We start from the raw sequence: 17250 nt of genomic DNA, 5'->3' as shown, positions 1-17250 counted from the left end.
AGCCGTGGCTTTTCACGGCATGACGGGATGCATGTCAGAGCTGTCACACGCCATAATCCCGTTGCAAATGACATGTCGGACATCCCACATTTATGGCCGATGTTTGCCTCTTCGTACGGATATAGCGAAAATAACCGCTGCGGATGCGATGCGTTGTGAGCTTGTAGATCTGCTATTTTCAGAACGTGAACATTTTGATAGCCTAGTTAAATTTGATTCCAGGCCTAATCACTCACTCAGTGGTACTATGCTGCATAGGCCTATATATATACTGTATATATAAAACAACAATCACATATGTGCACATTATTGCAACCTAACAGCATGAGCATACCGTGATGTATGCATGCTGTTACTTGCAATAAAATACGTGTGTGTGTGTGTGTGTGTGTGTGTGTGTGTGCCTATTTCATGCTGCACTTCTATAAATCCAGATATACTGTATGCTGCTAGCCTAAATGAAACCCTCTTGAATCTTCAGTCAGTACAGAGTGTGGGCGTAGTAGGCTATCGTTCTCTGCACAACGCATCATGTGTATTTATATATAGTGCAGTGGTGTTGGACAGTAACAAAGGTACAATTTACTTGAGTACTGTTCTTATGTAGTTATTAATTTAATCCATGAAGCACGAAACTCGTGAGTACAAATTTGACTGAGCAACTTTCACTTGTAGTTGAGTAACATTTGACCAGGAGTATCTATCTATACTTTGACTCAAGTATAGCCTATGCCATGGTTTTATCCAGCACTGCTATAGTGTATATCGGAGTCACCTGTCCATTCCCACAGGCCTCACAGGCAGTGTGTCCAGCTGCCCTCTGCTCCGTTTACACACATTTAGCCGCTTTAATAGCGGTGTGAAAACACCCCATGATGCCCTAAAAACCAATCACTGTTTACCCTTCAGCTTAGTTCAGTTGGAGCCTTTAGGAAGAACACGGGCCAGACTGCCACCACCACAATAGGCTGTTAAGCATGTAAATGTGTGTGTGTGTGTGTGTGTGTGTGTGTGTGTGTGTGTGTGTGTGTAAACACCTCTTCAGAAACAAAGGGAAATACAAAACAATGTAGCCATTTATTTCTGTTCGCCAAGGCCATATCTGAATATAAAAAGTAATTCTCAAGATATGTTTTCATTTTATAATGAGGGTACATTTTTAGGTTTTCTTGCAGGTTTTAAAACTACATTGTTTGACTAAGCTCCCAGCATTTGCAGTTTCAAGAAAGTCTTAGAGAAAAGAGAACGACGGGAAACAAGACAGAAATGACAAATATTCCTAATTTAATATGAGCTATATTATTTTAAATAATATACATAAGCGGTGTATGGCTCAAAACTGCAATAAAACGAGGGAGTTAAAATAGCAGCCGATATAGAATCACAATCATTTGTGCAAGTTTAACCACAGACACGAGTTACAACTCTACTTTGACAGCTTTTTCTGCTTACACACCAAAATTGCTTCACCAAAACATCGCTGATCTACAAGATCACAACAGGTCACGTTGTCACATTGTACTGTCGATATATTCGTTCTTTTTGGCAAATGTTCCCCTCAGAATAGCCCTATTTTATACTTTGTCGTATGAAAATACCCAATCTAAGCGCTCTGCTCAACATTATTGAAAACGTTTGCACATTTATTATTTTATTTTTTACATTTTGAATATCTGATGTCACTGTTTACAAGGCCGACAATGTGGGAGTGAGCCAAATTAATTGTCTATATACGGTAGCTAAGCTAGCACAGATTTCCTGTCATCAAAATGTTAAACACAATGTAAAGCGACTTTGAATACTGCTATATAAATTGCAGGTATTACTATTAAAATGATCAGAAATCAGACAGCGACCCCTCAATTAGCACACATTCATTTTGTCTCATATTGAAACAATGCAAGACATCTGAGTAGGATGTCACTGACCACTGTCTTTCCAGTCAGTGCGTGGTGGTCAGTGCTTTGACTCCCGAGTAACCTGTGACCCCCGGGGCCACAAGTTAAGCGGTTGCCATCTCCTCAACCTCTCGTCTCCCGGGGGCCCCTGGTCACTGGCCGGAGGGCAAGGGGGTCACCGTTGTGTCCACACGGTCATCAGTGGACATGTAGTGGCCACATATCACAGGGCCCATTGAGTACACACAAAAGACCCAAAACACACTGAGAGCAGCTGTATTCTATTCTACTGTGTGAAGTAATTTCACAATAAAGAAATTGGCCAAGTACGACAGAAGATCTGTAAGCACTTCAACCTGGTGTCTCTGTATCCAGAGAAGGGCAGTACTTAGTTGCATGCATGTATTTCAAATCCTTTTGTCATTTGTATTTGTCTGGGACGGGACAAAATCAGATGCAATTTGTATATTATAACTATAAGATATTGTATTTTCTGTATTTCAAATTGACACATTTTAAACATTTACACAGGTTAAACAAAATGCATACTGTGAGAGCCGTCACTTCTACTCCGCCTCTGATTGGCTTACCCACCCTCAGAACAAATGAGAAGTGGAGTAGGGCGTGACACCTTGACCTCAACTATAGTGAATGAAGCCTCATGGAAATATCCTTGAAGTTATTTTCCTTTTGTGATAACCAACTACATTACTTCAGAGCCCATTAATGGTCAGACTGGTGAGTTTTCTTTGCTGCGTTTTGCAGATCTGAAAGTAGTAGGCTATATCACTAGCTGTCAGCCTGTCACCAACACCCCACTAGAACCCACTAGATCAGGGGTAGGCAACCTTAGGCACCAGTGCCAACATTGGCACAAAGGAGGGTGATCACTGGCACACTGGCAAGTGTGTGAGAGGGTATTTTTGGTTTTAAATAAACTATTTAAAAAAAATGCAGTCAAATAAATTAAGTCCCTCTCATTTGTGTGTAAATTACATCCTGCATTCTACATTAATTAAAACTGAACTCTGTTACTTATTGCCCTGAGTCTAATGATCATTATAACAACGTGAAAGAAAATATTTAAAAATAAGGAAAAACTTTTTATAAATAAAGATAAAGAAATATTAAATAAAATGCACATATCCCACACGGACATACAAACATGTGCGTGCGCCAATGTTTCCACAATCTATAGATGAGAACCTAACCGAACTGTGTGTAGGGTCAGTTATTACAGCGATGATGTCATTTATTGACTCTGATGACCTATACATGAACCTGTACATAAGGTTACGTAACACAGCAGAGCAGGTAGGGGCCCCGACACTAACACAGCAGAGCAGGTAGGGGCCCCCGACACTAACACAGCAGAGCAGGTAGGGCCCCCGACACTAACACAGCAGAGGAGGTAGGGACCCCGACACTAACACAGCAGAGCAGGTAGGGCCCCCGACACTAACACAGCAGAGGAGGTAGGGACCCCGACACTAACACAGCAGAGCAGGTAGGGCCCCCGACACTAACACAGCAGAGCAGGTAGGGGCCCCCGACACTAACACAGCAGAGCAGGTAGGGGCCCCGACACTAACACAGCAGAGCAGGTAGGGCCCCCGACACTAACACAGCAGAGCAGGTGGGGGCCCCGACACTAACACAGCAGAGCAGGTAGGGACCCCGACACTAACACAGCAGAGCAGGTAGGGGCCCCGACACTAACACAGCAGAGCAGGTGGGGGCCCCGACACTAACACAGCAGAGCAGGTAGGGGCCCCCCGACACCAACACAGCAGAGCAGGTAGGGGCCCCCGACACTAACACAGCAGAGCAGGTAGGGGCCCCGACACTAACACAGCAGAGCAGGTAGGGGCCCCGACACTAACACAGCAGAGCAGGTGGGGACCCCGACACTAACACAGCAGAGCAGGTAGGGGCCCCAACACTAACACAGCAGAGCAGGTAGGGGCCCCCGACACTAACAGCAGAGCAGGTAGGGGCCCCGACACTAACACAGCAGAGCAGGTATACCGACACTAACACAGCAGAGCAGGTAGGGGCCCCCCCGACACTAACACAGCAGAGCAGGTGGGGCCCCCAACACTAACACAGCAGAGCAGGTGGGGACCCCGACACTAACACAACAGAGCAGGTAGGGGCCCCCGACACTAACACAGCAGAGCAGGTAGGGGCCCCGACACTAACACAGCAGAGCAGGTAGGGGCCCCGACACTAACAAACATCCAACTTGCACTGGAGCTTCTTGGCAGCTTCTCAGCAGCAGCCTCATACAGTCATCACTGTGATTGGTCTGATGCTGCCAAAATCATTGACCCCCATATCAAATTTGAAAGCACTATATTTCTAAAACTATGAAACATTTCAAATATTCCTTTTCAGGCAAACATGGCCTCCGTAAGATGAACCTAAATAAGTTTGAATGGGGTTTATAGGTGTATGTATGTAGGACTAGTAGACGTATGGCAAAGTTTGTGCTATTGCCATTGAGAATGCATTGGGCGTTTAAGTTAAATAACTCAGAAACTACAATTCCTTCCCAATCCAAACTAGTATACTAAAACATTGGCTTTTAACACATTAAGCAGTATTGCAAATATAATAATAAAACAAACATCACCGACCATTGGCCTCCTTGGACTTGGAACCTACAAGTAGTAGGACTTGCTTCGGTCTCTACTCTCTGGTACTTTGTTTGTGAGAGTGCTCCCTCCAGCCTTTTCAGGTGTTTCAGCTCAGGCAAACGAGCAGCCATCTTGCTGGTGCACTCTGGGAGATGTAGTTATGAGGTGTCATATAGAAGACTCTTGCTTCATCTCTGAGTTTTGACACCCACAGTAAGCTGAATTATAAAAAGTGTGAATGGAGTTTCTAGGTGAAAGTGATTTTTGACATGCCATAGAGCTGCCATTGAGCCCCATTATAAATGTCTCAAATTTTAAAGCACTATAGCCTATTGCTAAAACTATGAAACATTTCAAAGATTCATTTACAGGCAAACATGTCAACCACAAGATGAACATTTTAAAGTGTGAATGGGGTTTCTAGGTGCAAGTATGTAGGATTAGTAGCGTGCCAACGTTTGTGCGTTTAAGTTAATTGGGGAATACCACTCATTTTCAACATTGAACTATGTCATTAATATACCTTAAGAGTTGTTGTGTAGAAGTAATAAATAAAGTCCCCACTTCTGTTTAGCCTTGAACTGGAGGTCTAGAACTTTGGGTCATGTGATCAGTGACATCACAAAGAGGTTCTGAACTGGAGGTCTAGAACTTTGGGTCATGTGATCAGTGACATCACAAAGTTCTGTTTAGCCTTGAACTGGAGGTCTAGAACTTTGGGTCATGTGATCAGTGACATCACAAAGAGGTACTGCAAGCCAAAAAGTACATCTTTGTCACACAGATCAGTTATCACATGACCCCAAGTTGGTATTTATACTCTAATGTGTGACATATTTGGTTGTGGTTAAAAAGGTTTTGTATAATATAAATGGCTACATTTATATATATATATATAACAGTTACATTTCCAAATCCATAATGTGGAGTGTTCTCTTCACAAATAAACAATTCAAAATAGTTTCTTACCAAATCATTTATTAAATAAATAAGTTCAAATAAATAGCATAGTGTTTATTCACAGGCAAACAAAACAAATTTTCAAAAGAGGTATTGTAATATACTTATCACAATAGCCTTGACGACAGACAATCAATTAATTAGCAATCTTTGGCTAAATTACATGCTTAATGTACAAAAGGAGCAAATGAAGATTCAAATGAGAAAGTGTGGTCTTATCAATTCTTCACAAAGGATTGTCAGTTCTGCCAAAATTCATCGGCCCAGTTCCTCTTATGGCAAATGGATAATCGACAAAATTACCATCATCTCATTGAAGGGTTGTGAAATAAATAATGTTTTCCCTAAATAAAAATAACCATGATAATAACCATGATAAATAAATACATGTATAATGTAGTCCCCTCTGAAAATCAACATGTCGACAAAAAAAGTGCCCTTGGCTATTTCAGAATGATTGCATTCCTTGGTGAATTGGGTGTGCCGTTATCAATTCACCATGCCTTGGTGAGACTAGTGCTTGAAATGAGAAATTCCTTAATCCCCTTCCATTCTCCTCTGTGGCAAAACACGCTCTTTAATGAAAAACTAAATTAGTTCCAGCTTTGCCAGCAACAAGGAATATTAACATGATGATGGGAACACTGTACATCTTTTTTCTTTTACATCCATGCAGAATAACGTGGACATTTGTCTTAACGTGGGCTCCCGTAAGTCAAGATATTTTAAGGTGGGTGAATCCAACCGCATTTCAGTCCATTGTACAGCGGTGTCCAACAGACATGGGCATTGGGGGAAATACGGATACCTGCACCGATGTGACAGAAATACCAGTTTCATGCCAGGACGTAAGTAAAAAAACAAATGGAAAGAAAAGAAAGTCCAGTCCAAAAGAACATGGGCAGCTCCGGATTATGGGCTGGGCAATATGTCAATATTGTGTATATGAGACTAGATAATCATCTGGAATTTTTGTCGCTGTCAGGAGGAAACCACCTAACTCCATTTTTGAACACCCCTTTTCGGTGTGTTGGTTAAAAAATATTGAACCAATGAAAAGTATAAAAAAGCGCTTCGGACAAAAACCTCTCGACTCTATTGGACCCTCAAATTGTCTGCTAAACTAAAGCAACTAACTAAAGTCACAACACCAACTTTGATGAGGCAGTATTGCATTGTTTCAAAAATATAAGGTTTTCTTCAATTCCAAAAAAAAAACAGGTGGTTTCTCCACGACAGCAGAGATATAATAGTGATATGGTACTGAGTTTAATCGCTTAAACCATATTTTATACTTTCAAAAATGTTCATAAATAGTGATCAACACGTCGCTTTTTAGATAAATAATAATGAAATATCATCGTTACAATATTGACATTGCGGTATTCCGTCCAAATTTCATTTTTTCCCATATCGCCCAGCCCTATATACCGATGGGACAAAAAGTACCAGTTTCACCCCCGGGATGTATAGGTTAGGAAAAGAAAACCCAGAAAGACAACGTCCACTCTCCAAGACAACATCGGCAAGCTGTGGTGGTCGCGCACAGGGGCGGGGGGGGGGGCTGTACTACCAGGCTTCTGAACTGCCACAGCTGGAGCCTGGGGACTCAGCGTCCGTGTCGCTGCTGGCCAGGCCCCATGAGGGTCCCCTTGGGGAGGACGAGGTGGTGTGGAGACTCTCCACGTTGCCCCGGAGCAAGGTGAGCAGGGCGGTGGGGGAGTGGCGGGAGGCCGGCTGCCCGCCGCCCTGGCTCTCCAGGAGCTGCACCAGGAAGTTGATGTAGCGCATGGCCAGGCGCAGGATCTCGTTCTTGCTGAGCTTCTTCTCCGGCGGGTGCGTGGGAATGAGCTTGCGGAGGTCGGCGAAGGCGGTGTTGACGTTGTGCTGGCGCCAGCGCTCCCTCGTGTTGGTGAACACCTTCCTGGTCATGGTCGGTCGGTCGGCCCGGGCTCACTCACTGGAGGCGGGGGAAGAAAAGCAGCAAAAAGAATCCCGTGAATTCTAGCGTCCGTGTCGTGGGGGGCTAACATTCTGCCAAAATATCCAATCTGCAAGCTGACAATGCGTCACGGACGCAGCTTGTGTATATCCATTATTTTCGACGAAGAGATTTGTTGTAGACAAAAAAGGAGCGGTTCTAGTATAGAGCCCTGGGGGACTCCATTCAACTAAATATATAGGGTTTAATGTTTGTGAGATGGAGATATTCTCCAACCTCCAAAAAATGATAAAATAAAGTATTTTATTCTACTACAAAGTACTATTGCGTTGCGGTGCCGGCATTAACTCTACCAAAATCTAAGGTTCCCAAAGTATGATATTTGTTCACATCATCGCGGATACGTCTGACCAAATTAGGAAATTATGATTAAAAAATTGACAAAATGAAATTAAAACATGCAGATAATGAACCCAAGATTCTCACCTGTCTGAGTGTGTGGGTGCACTGTGCACGCTGCCGTGCAGAGGTATCAGTTGCAGAGTGGCTGTTTATCCTCAGGTCAGCAGTGGTATATCCACTACACTGCAGTAGTCCAGCGTGTGTACTCAGTATGGTCCTCTCACGCACTCTGACTGCTCCTTGTGCGCCAAAGAGGGAGGGAGAGAGAGAGGAAAAGGGAGGGAGAGAAAGAGAGAGGGAGAGAGAGAGAAGGGGGAAGACTGGTGCATGCACACATCTCACACATTTTATAGCAGGGCAAAGCTCCATTGTGTGACGTGCACCGTCGTCGAGCCTCTCCGCTCTGTTGCATTGTAAGTAGAGTTATTGTTCAATGCCATAAAGAGGTGTGTGTGTGTGTGTGTGTGTGTGTGTGTGTGTGTGTGTGTGTGTGTGTGTTCGTTCTCATAGGACAAATGTATAATTTGGGTGGGGGTGGGTGGGTGTCATGATGGGATGTGATAATTATGACACACGTCAAATTAGTCAATTCTTGCCTTCTAATAACCCGGACCTGGTGTTTCTCAACACTGTGTCCGGGGACCACCAGGGCTTCCAAATGGACACTTACGGGTCTGTAACTGTGAGAGAGAGTGTACAAAATGCACCCAAATGAGTCCATTTGGTTCCATTTGTATACACTCTCACAGTTATAGACCCCACTTGAGGATTTTACAATGTGGATTGGGTGTCCCCAAACAGACCCCCGTTTGTTACCAAAACAGGGTCCGTTTTGCCGTGGCCTCATCATGCATGTCACCTTGAAATCAAAAAGGGGCCGAGTCACCGTTACCAAACGGCACTCTTCCATAATTCCTGTGCGAGGTGCCGAATTCAGTGCGACAGCTCTCGCAATCAGCGGCGCCTTAAACCACCATTGCTACAAGCCTTTATGATTCATTGCTCGTTTAATCCTGGAAGGTTAGCATTAGAGGCGACACATGCGTTCCCATTGAAGGGGGGAACTGAGATGTTTCATTCCCATTGAAGGGGGGAACTGAGATGTTTCGCCCTCTCTGATCCGTCGCTTGCGTTTGTGGACGCTTGTTTCTTTCTATGCCTAGACATTATCCATGGCTAACACCTCCCCCCACCCCCCCTCCCCTAATAGTAAAGAGACCCTGAGACCACTGGCACTCTTGAATCTGGGCCTGATTGGAACTCAAAAGGTAAAAATGCCATATCCAGATTGACAGTTGCACAATATGGGTTTTGTTATGACTATGGTAATCTTGTTGAGCCCATTCCGAGGGCCACACATAAATTACATGCAGGGGGAAGTCGGGGGAGAGCACGGGGTCCCCGGTCACACGCATGAAGAGGGGGCGAGCACTGGGTCCCCGGTCACACGCATGAAGAGGGGGAGAGCACAGGGTCCCCGGTCACACGCATGAAGAGGGGGAGAGCACGGGGTCCCCGGTCACACGCATGAAGAGGGGGAGAGCACTGGGTCCCCGGTCACACGCATGAAGAGGGGGAGAGCACAGGGTCCCCGGTCACACGCATGAAGAGGGGGAGAGCACAGGGTCCCCGGTCACACGCATGAAGAGGGGGAGAGCACGGGGTCCCCGGTCACACGCATGAAGAGGGGGAGAGCACTGGGTCCCCGGTCACACGCATGAAGAGGGGGAGAGCACAGGGTCCCCGGTCACACGCATGAAGAGGGGGAGAGCACTGGGTCCCCGGGCACACGCATGAAGAGGGGGAGAGCACTGGGTCCCCGGGCACACGCATGAAGCGCGAGCCGCCTCGCACCAGCTAATTACATTTACTCAAGTAGAGCACAATTCTTTACTCGAGCGTGTCCATTTGTCAATGTTTATACTTTTTATAATGATAATGATAATGAATTTTATTTATATAGAACCAAAGTTCCAAAGTGCTGTACAGAACAAGGTTAAAAAACAACATATAGCACGTCACAATCAAAAGCAATATGAAAACGAGAAACTCCATTACAGTTTGAAAACGGTTGTGGAGCGTTACTTTTGTAGATTTAGAGTATTATTTACAAAACATACAACAACCAAATTATGCTTTGTTAATTAGAAAATAACGTCCCAATGCGGCACGTTGTGAGCTTGAACATGTGCTACTTTTGAAAGAGTTTGACACATTTTGAAAGCACTTAATGAGCACTTTCACTTTTGGTACTTAAGGTGATTAGGTGATTTAGGTACTTTTACTCAAGTACAATTTGGAATAAAGGCCTTTAACGTCTACATTGTGGTATTGCTACTTTTACCCTCCCCCCCACACGCCCCCACCCCCCAGCCTCTTTCCGACGCCCAGTTTCAACCTCCGTCCAGATCAAAACAGCCCCAACGTCTAGTTTAACCAATTGTCACTGTTCCTTTTTTTCTTTTCTTTTTTTACACCCTTCAAGTGTTGTTTCAAAGACGCGCAGCCTTCCATAAAAATCTCTCTGTGAGGAGTAGGAATTTACATAATCCGATTAGGGGCCGGGATTAGCCCTACAGGGCCCGGCGAACGGGGCCGAGCCGATGGGGGCCGGCTCTGAATCGGAGGCATTCATGGACGCTCGCTGCATTGGGCTGCACCTGCAGAGCCCAGGCTGCATGGTGCTCTCTGGCTGGCTGCGAGGCTTCAAGGTCTGCAGACACACTCACACGCCGTGGCGGACGGACAAAGTACTCAACCCCCCCCCCCCCCCCCCCCCCCCGCAGTACTTGAGTCAAAGTATACCCGTGGTCAAATATAGTAAGTATCTAAAAACACAGATATGCGTCTTACTCCGTCATACGACTAATGGCGAAAGACCTAAACCCTGATCTATAAGGTCACAATACCTCGCATAACAATGTAAGCAGATTTTAACGTACTTAAAAAAATATATATATATATCCTTAAATAATGATAATATCAACAGTTGGCATATTTTCTGGGAGTGTCCAGTGATTAGAACCTTCTGGGCAGGATTTATCAATAAATAAATGTTTTGGTGCAAATTTGTCCTTAGTTGTAGTTTACTACATTATTTTTGTGACATTTCCCAGACGGGGAGATATGATTAATACCTATTTGGTATTCTGATATCTCCCTGTAGAAAAGCATTTACACGGCATGGTTGCTTCCCGAGGCCCCCACCATAAAATAATGGATATATGTAGTAAATGATATCTATAAGGAACAGATTACTTTCCCTCTATGGCTGCAGAACGTAAAGTGTATTGAGTTTTGGTCTAATTGGGTTGAAATATGTAATACCTTTGCAACCAGATTTCGTTCTTACTCATGCGTCTTATTTGTTTTATTATTTTAATGAATGCTCACATCTCTCCCATCTGATTTATTTTGTTACTTGTTATTTTGTCTTTGTTTGAAAAAATTATAAAATCCCGAAGACAACCGAAGAAATGTTATTAAAAATATATATTAAAAATGTTGTAACATGATTGTAGATCCTTAAAGAATATATATATTTATTATCAAACATCCCCATCAAATATCAAACCAGTCTTACCAGTAGCACGCACGCACACACACACACACACACACACACACACACACACACACACACACACACACACACACACACACACACACACACACACACACACACACACACACACACACACACACACACACACACACACACACACACACACACACACACACACACACACACGTATGGGAGTGAGGAGGCGCCCGCTAATAAAGAATAACAGCAGTTTGACCTTTTAGCGCAGTAGCCAGAGTCCATCTCTAAAGGATAGCATAGATAGGTTTAAACAGCCTGTTAATTCCCACAATATATCTTGTGTGTGCGTCCCATTCATTCCAGGGCCAAAGTGTGGTTGGGGGGCAATTACTGCACAATTACACCACTACTGTTTACCTAGCCTCCACGTGGTGGTGTTAGGGGAGGGGGTCCTTTAAACCATCTCCCACTCAGCCTTTGTTTCCCGGGCCGTTAAAAAAACCCCCCAAAAAAAACAGCCATTTCGGACCATCTTTTTGTTTGGCCTGTTAAGCCTGATTTGTACTTTGGTTGTGCGGTGGTGTCGTGCATACATAAATAGCTGATCTACAAGCTCACAACGCGGCACATCGCAAAGCGTTGTGCCGCTTGTAGATCGGCCATTTCCGATGCGTGACATGGTGTTGGAAGGTGGCGAGGGCTGAGAGGCAGAGACTGACATGACATGGTGTTGGAAGGTGGCGAGGGCTGAGAGGCAGAGACTGACATGACATGGTGTTGGAAGGTGGCGAGGGCTGAGAGGCAGAGACTGCAGTAGGTGGTAATTGATGGTGGCTGGCCAAGTTTACGGATGGACAGAGTGTGTGTGTGTGTGTGTGTGTGTGTTGGGGAGGGGGGGGGTGAACGCGGGGAGGCGTCCATGTCCCCCGGGGGAGGTGCTCTTTGTCTGGGGGGATCATTCCTGAGGGGGTGGGCTTCACTCTGCTGGCTCGCCAAGATAAGCACACTCTCCACATGCTGAGAGACGCAGATAAGGGGATTGCTGTGCTAAATGAAAAAGGAGGGGAGGGGAGGGGGACGACGACACTATTTGAGCTGCTAAAATGGGAGAAGCCTTTATCAGCCCCCCCCCCCCCCCCCCCCCAGGAAAAGAAGCAGTAAATAAATAAATAAAATAAAATAAACAAAATGAAAAGTGAAAAATCTGAGATAGAATATGGATTTCAATATTAAGAATTAGGCTTTGTAGCAACAGAAAAATGTGCAGTTAACAATGTCCATGTTTAACCTAACCTTTTTGTTGTCTCCGCCAGGCCGGACACTATTACTCTCTTGAACCAGTACCGTACTGTAGGACGTCATACAAATCAATGTGGTACTGCCTCTTTAGTACTGTACCTGATTTAATGATTTACCTAGATTCACATTTTTATCTGTCTGTTTGGTGTTTTCTTGCTGCATGTTTGGAAACATGCTATACAAATAAATTTATAATTTACTATGAAAACGTCCATTTCCCGTCAGTCAGTCAGTCAGTCAGTCAGTCAGTCAGTCAGTCAGTCAGTCAGTCAGTCACCCCAGGCATGATCTTCGTGACATCACGTGACATCATCAGGGATGGAGATACCTGATGTCATCAATATTAAGATATGGGGGAATGCCCATATATGGAAAGCCCTGATGTCATCAATATTGGCCAGCAACTCTAAATCTGACCTCAATCTCCATATATGGAGCTGACCGGTTACCCTTGTGGGTAAAATATAAGAAAGCAAGTATGTATAAACTGCAGGTTGCCTATAACGATTGCATGCGTATACTATTGAACAAACCGAGGTGGAGCAGTGCTAGTGAGTTGTTCTGTAGTGTGGGAGTTTACACCTTTCATGCCCTACTGAGAAACCTGATGTACAAATATATGTGTCGGCTCAATGAGTCTAAAAACTGTATAATTATGCTGCTATGTAACCCCAGCTTCAGTAGCACCAGGTCCCGGTCTGCTTTTTGGAAGCACTGGTATGAATGTTTATTGTAAAATTATGTTTTATGGGTTAGGGGTGTTTCTCTCTGTATGTAGTATTTTATGTTGTCTGTTGTTATTGGACCTTGAGTCTGAACAAATAAAGTTGATTGATTGATTGATTGACATTCCATGTTGATGCTTCTCCATCCATCCTTCCTCTTTGATGTCTCCCTTTTGACTGATACCTGTCCATTTAAACTCTAGATGGGCCTGCCCCAAAGTTATTAGTGTAGGCCATAGAGTATTAAAAGGATAGAGACTGAACTGGCGTTCCATATATGGCCAGTACAGAATTCATTCCATATGTTGATCTGATCTGAGATTTTGGATATTCGATGACGTCACACCATGGGAGCTACCGGGAGCTACCGGAGGCTAAAAACAGCTAACAGACGGTAAATAAAATACTATTAATTCTGGATTCAATCACTTTAACTAAACCCGAGATTTCTCGTGCTGGCAGAGGCGGTTGCGAGCACGGATCCCGAGATTTCACATGTGTGGCAAATATTGTGTTAAGTTAGTGTGACTCTCGTCATAGAACAGGATAAGGTCAAAGGCACGGCGAAAAAGCACCGCAGACATTTTGTCCAGAATGAACATTTATCTGAATATGAACACATCAAATCCTCACATTTCATTTCAGGGTCACATTTTCTGTTCGATTAAATACATTTTGTCCAGAATGAACATTTATCTGAATATGAATACATCAAATCCTTTCACAGTTCATTTCAAACTTTCAAACAATATTTTGTATTGTAACATTTGATCATTAAAATCCAATTTGATTCGTGTCAGGGAAGAGCGTGTACTTGCATTTACAAATGGTTGCAAGGCCATAGGAACGGGATCAGTCGTGGAGTCTAGAAAAACTTGAGCCTCGTCTGTCCATCAATTCTACCGGGAACTCTCTCGTAGCTCAGCTTGCCCCTCTTCATGGGAGTCAGCACTGCAAAGTAAAAAGATGTTTGTACATCAGCCAGATTACTGTGATTTTTTTTTTTTTTACTTTTTCGTTTTGTATGTGTCTTTGGAGTTAACATTACTCTAATAGACCCCTGGGTGTGCTTATAATATTCAAATATGTCTCCCCTGTGTATTTTTGCTTTCTTCCTGAAAGCTGAAAGCCCTTGAGTCAAAAGGCCCAATCGAAATCCAAATATCTTCGCCCGCAAAATAAATGGGCACTGTTTTAGCAACTGTTTGCCTATTATTACAGAATAAAGACACTATAGGATTCATGTGGACTCAAGTCCGCTTCTGACTACTAAAGGTTGTGTCAATCTACTGTATTTTGTGTTGGGAGCAGTGAGAATGGCCAGTGGGCGAATGTGTTGAAAAATGGCATGCCATGGGTCACATCATGTCAAACAGGATTTTGCCCCAACTCATCACTGTAAAATGGCTGGGTATATGCTGCCATAGTATATGCTGCAAAAGGTAAGGCTGGGTTAATGGATAGTTGGCACTACAATGAATATTTAAATATAATGGTGAAAATCAAGATGTTTTCCCTTTAAATCACTTAAACCCTACATACAGTACTCTTAGTCGAGTGGGGTTTCCCAGGGGTCTATACTGTCCTCTCGGTCTTGGCTTTTCCCCTCTTAACACCAAATATCTCCCTCCTAAATGGCCGATCAACATGCTTTTAGATAGACTATTTAGGCTGAATCCTTGGCTCAGAATATGGACGTGTGGGTTTGTCTGATTAAAGGCCTGTTTTCATACATGGCTTAACTCTTCCTTCACCTGGAGCAGCCATGCCTGCAGCCTCAACCTGGAGCAGCCATGCCTGCAGCCTCAACCTGGAGCAGCCATGCCTGCAGCCTCAACCTGGAGCAGCCATGCCTGCAGCCTCAACCTGGAGCAGCCATGCCTGCAGCCTCAACCTGGAGCAGCCATGCCTGCAGCCTCAACCTGGAGCAGCCACGCCTGCAGCCTCAACCTGGAGCAGCCACGCCTGCAGCCTCAACCTGGAGCAGCCATGCCTGCAGCCTCAACCTGGAGCAGCCATGCCTGCAGCCTCAACCTGGAGCAGCCATGCCTGCAGCCTCACCTGGAGCAGCCATGCCTGCAGCCTCACCTGGAGCAGCCATGCCTGCAGCCTCAACCTGGAGCAGCCACGCCTGCAGCCTCAACCTGGAGCAGCCATGCCTGCAGCCTCAACCTGGAGCAGCCATGCCTGCAGCCTCAACCTGGAGCAGCCATGTCTGCAGCCTCAACCTGGAGCAGCCATGCCTGCAGCCTCAACCTGGAGCAGCCATGCCTGCAGCCTCAACCTGGAGCAGCCATGCCTGCAGCCTCAACCTGGAGCAGCCATGTCTGCAGCCTCAACCTGGAGCAGCCATGCCTGCAGCCTCAACCTGGAGCAGCCATGCCTGCAGCCTCACCTGGAGCAGCCATGCCTGCAGCCTCAACCTGGAGCAGCCATGCCTGCAGCCTCACCTGGAGCAGCCATGCCTGCAGCCTCACCTGGAGCAGCCATGCCTGCAGCCTCAACCTGGAGCAGCCATGCCTGCAGCCTCACCTGGAGCAGCCATGCCTGCAGCCTCGCCGCTCCTCTTCCTCTCCTGTCCCGTCCAGCATTTGGTGCCGTAGTCGGGGGAGTTCCTCGCGGTGCCTGTAACTGTATCGCTGCAGAGACGGTGGAAGGTTACCGAGTACATTTACTCAAGTACTGCACTTAACCCATTCTGACCTGAGATCAGATTCTAAAAATGTCTTCTACATCCTGACAGTTTTCTGAAAAAGCTATGTTTCTATGTCAGTCGTTCTTCGATGTATAGTGGAAATACTATAAAGTACAAAGAGTATTTCCAATATCCCATACTTTTACTTCTACTCCACTACATCTCGGATCCGAATATTGTACTTTTACTCCACTACAAGTATTTGAAAACTTTAGTTACTACGTAGATTTTGATTATAACCAGTAAGACGCGTTAACGCGGGAAGCGAACGCAGCTGTTGTGGCAGTCTGACACACACACACACACACACACACACACACCTTTTTTCATTTTTATTTTGCGTGCATGTTTATTTTGTGTGTGTGATACACCTGCGCCCTCTGGTGGCGGGCGGGTGGTGTAACAGCGGGACAGACAGACAGACACACACACACACACACACACAGACAGACAGACATGATCTGCAGGGTCTCATAGTTAGTGCTCACTGCGTTCGCAATTACAAAACATACATTAACCACTTAAGCCCCATATACATTTCGTCCATTTGAAAATAGACGACCTACAAGCTCACAATGTGTCGCAATGCCATGCATTTTTCAAAGATGTTTATACATTTGAAAACTTGAAAATGGGACATCCTGCATAATGATTAAGTTTACTTTTGGTATTTTAAGTACATTTTGATGCCAATACTTTTGCACTTTTACTCAAGTACATTTTGAATTCCGGACATTTACTTTTAAAAGGTCCTTTTCAGACGAGTGACGCAGGCGTTGTCGGCCTGGATCAGCGACAGGTCTGCTCATGAGTGGTGCGGGACGCGTTAACCCATTCAGGACGGGAACCCCTTTTCGTGTTTTAAGCATTATGGTATACTTTATAATGTAATATAATTATATAATAATAATAATTATTATTATTACTATAATATAAACGGCTTAATAGCAGTTCCACAAGCTCATAGCACGACACAGAGGGCCGTGCTACGAGCTTGTAGATCTGCTATTTTTTTTTAATCGTGAAAATGTGCCGCAAATCTTTGAATACTGTATATATTCTTTCACAGCGAACGTTTTTAACTCAAATCTTTGCTTCTGGGGGGGGGGGTCCCTGGAACAACATGTTTTCAGATGGGAGTCCGCAGCC

General features: G+C 44.8%; 1 protein-coding gene across 1 annotated transcript; it reads right to left on the bottom strand.

Moving 5' to 3' along the window:
• Nucleotides 1-7066: 7066 nt before the first annotated feature.
• Nucleotides 7067-7429, bottom strand: tal2 (T-cell acute lymphocytic leukemia 2; the record flags this gene model as incomplete). The annotated part of the gene is made up of 1 exon (XM_080766059.1): nt 7067-7429. The coding sequence occupies one exon, from the start codon at nt 7427-7429 to the stop codon at nt 7067-7069; it is 363 nt and encodes a 120-aa protein (XP_080622185.1).
• Nucleotides 7430-17250: the final 9821 nt, after the last annotated feature.

This window comes from Protomyctophum bolini (genome assembly GCF_963924005.1).
Source record: "Protomyctophum bolini genome assembly, chromosome: 6".
Taxonomy (NCBI): Eukaryota; Metazoa; Chordata; class Actinopteri; order Myctophiformes; family Myctophidae; genus Protomyctophum; species Protomyctophum bolini.
The sequence above is the reverse complement of the archived record's forward strand: the minus strand, read 5'-3'. Positions and strand labels throughout refer to the sequence as shown.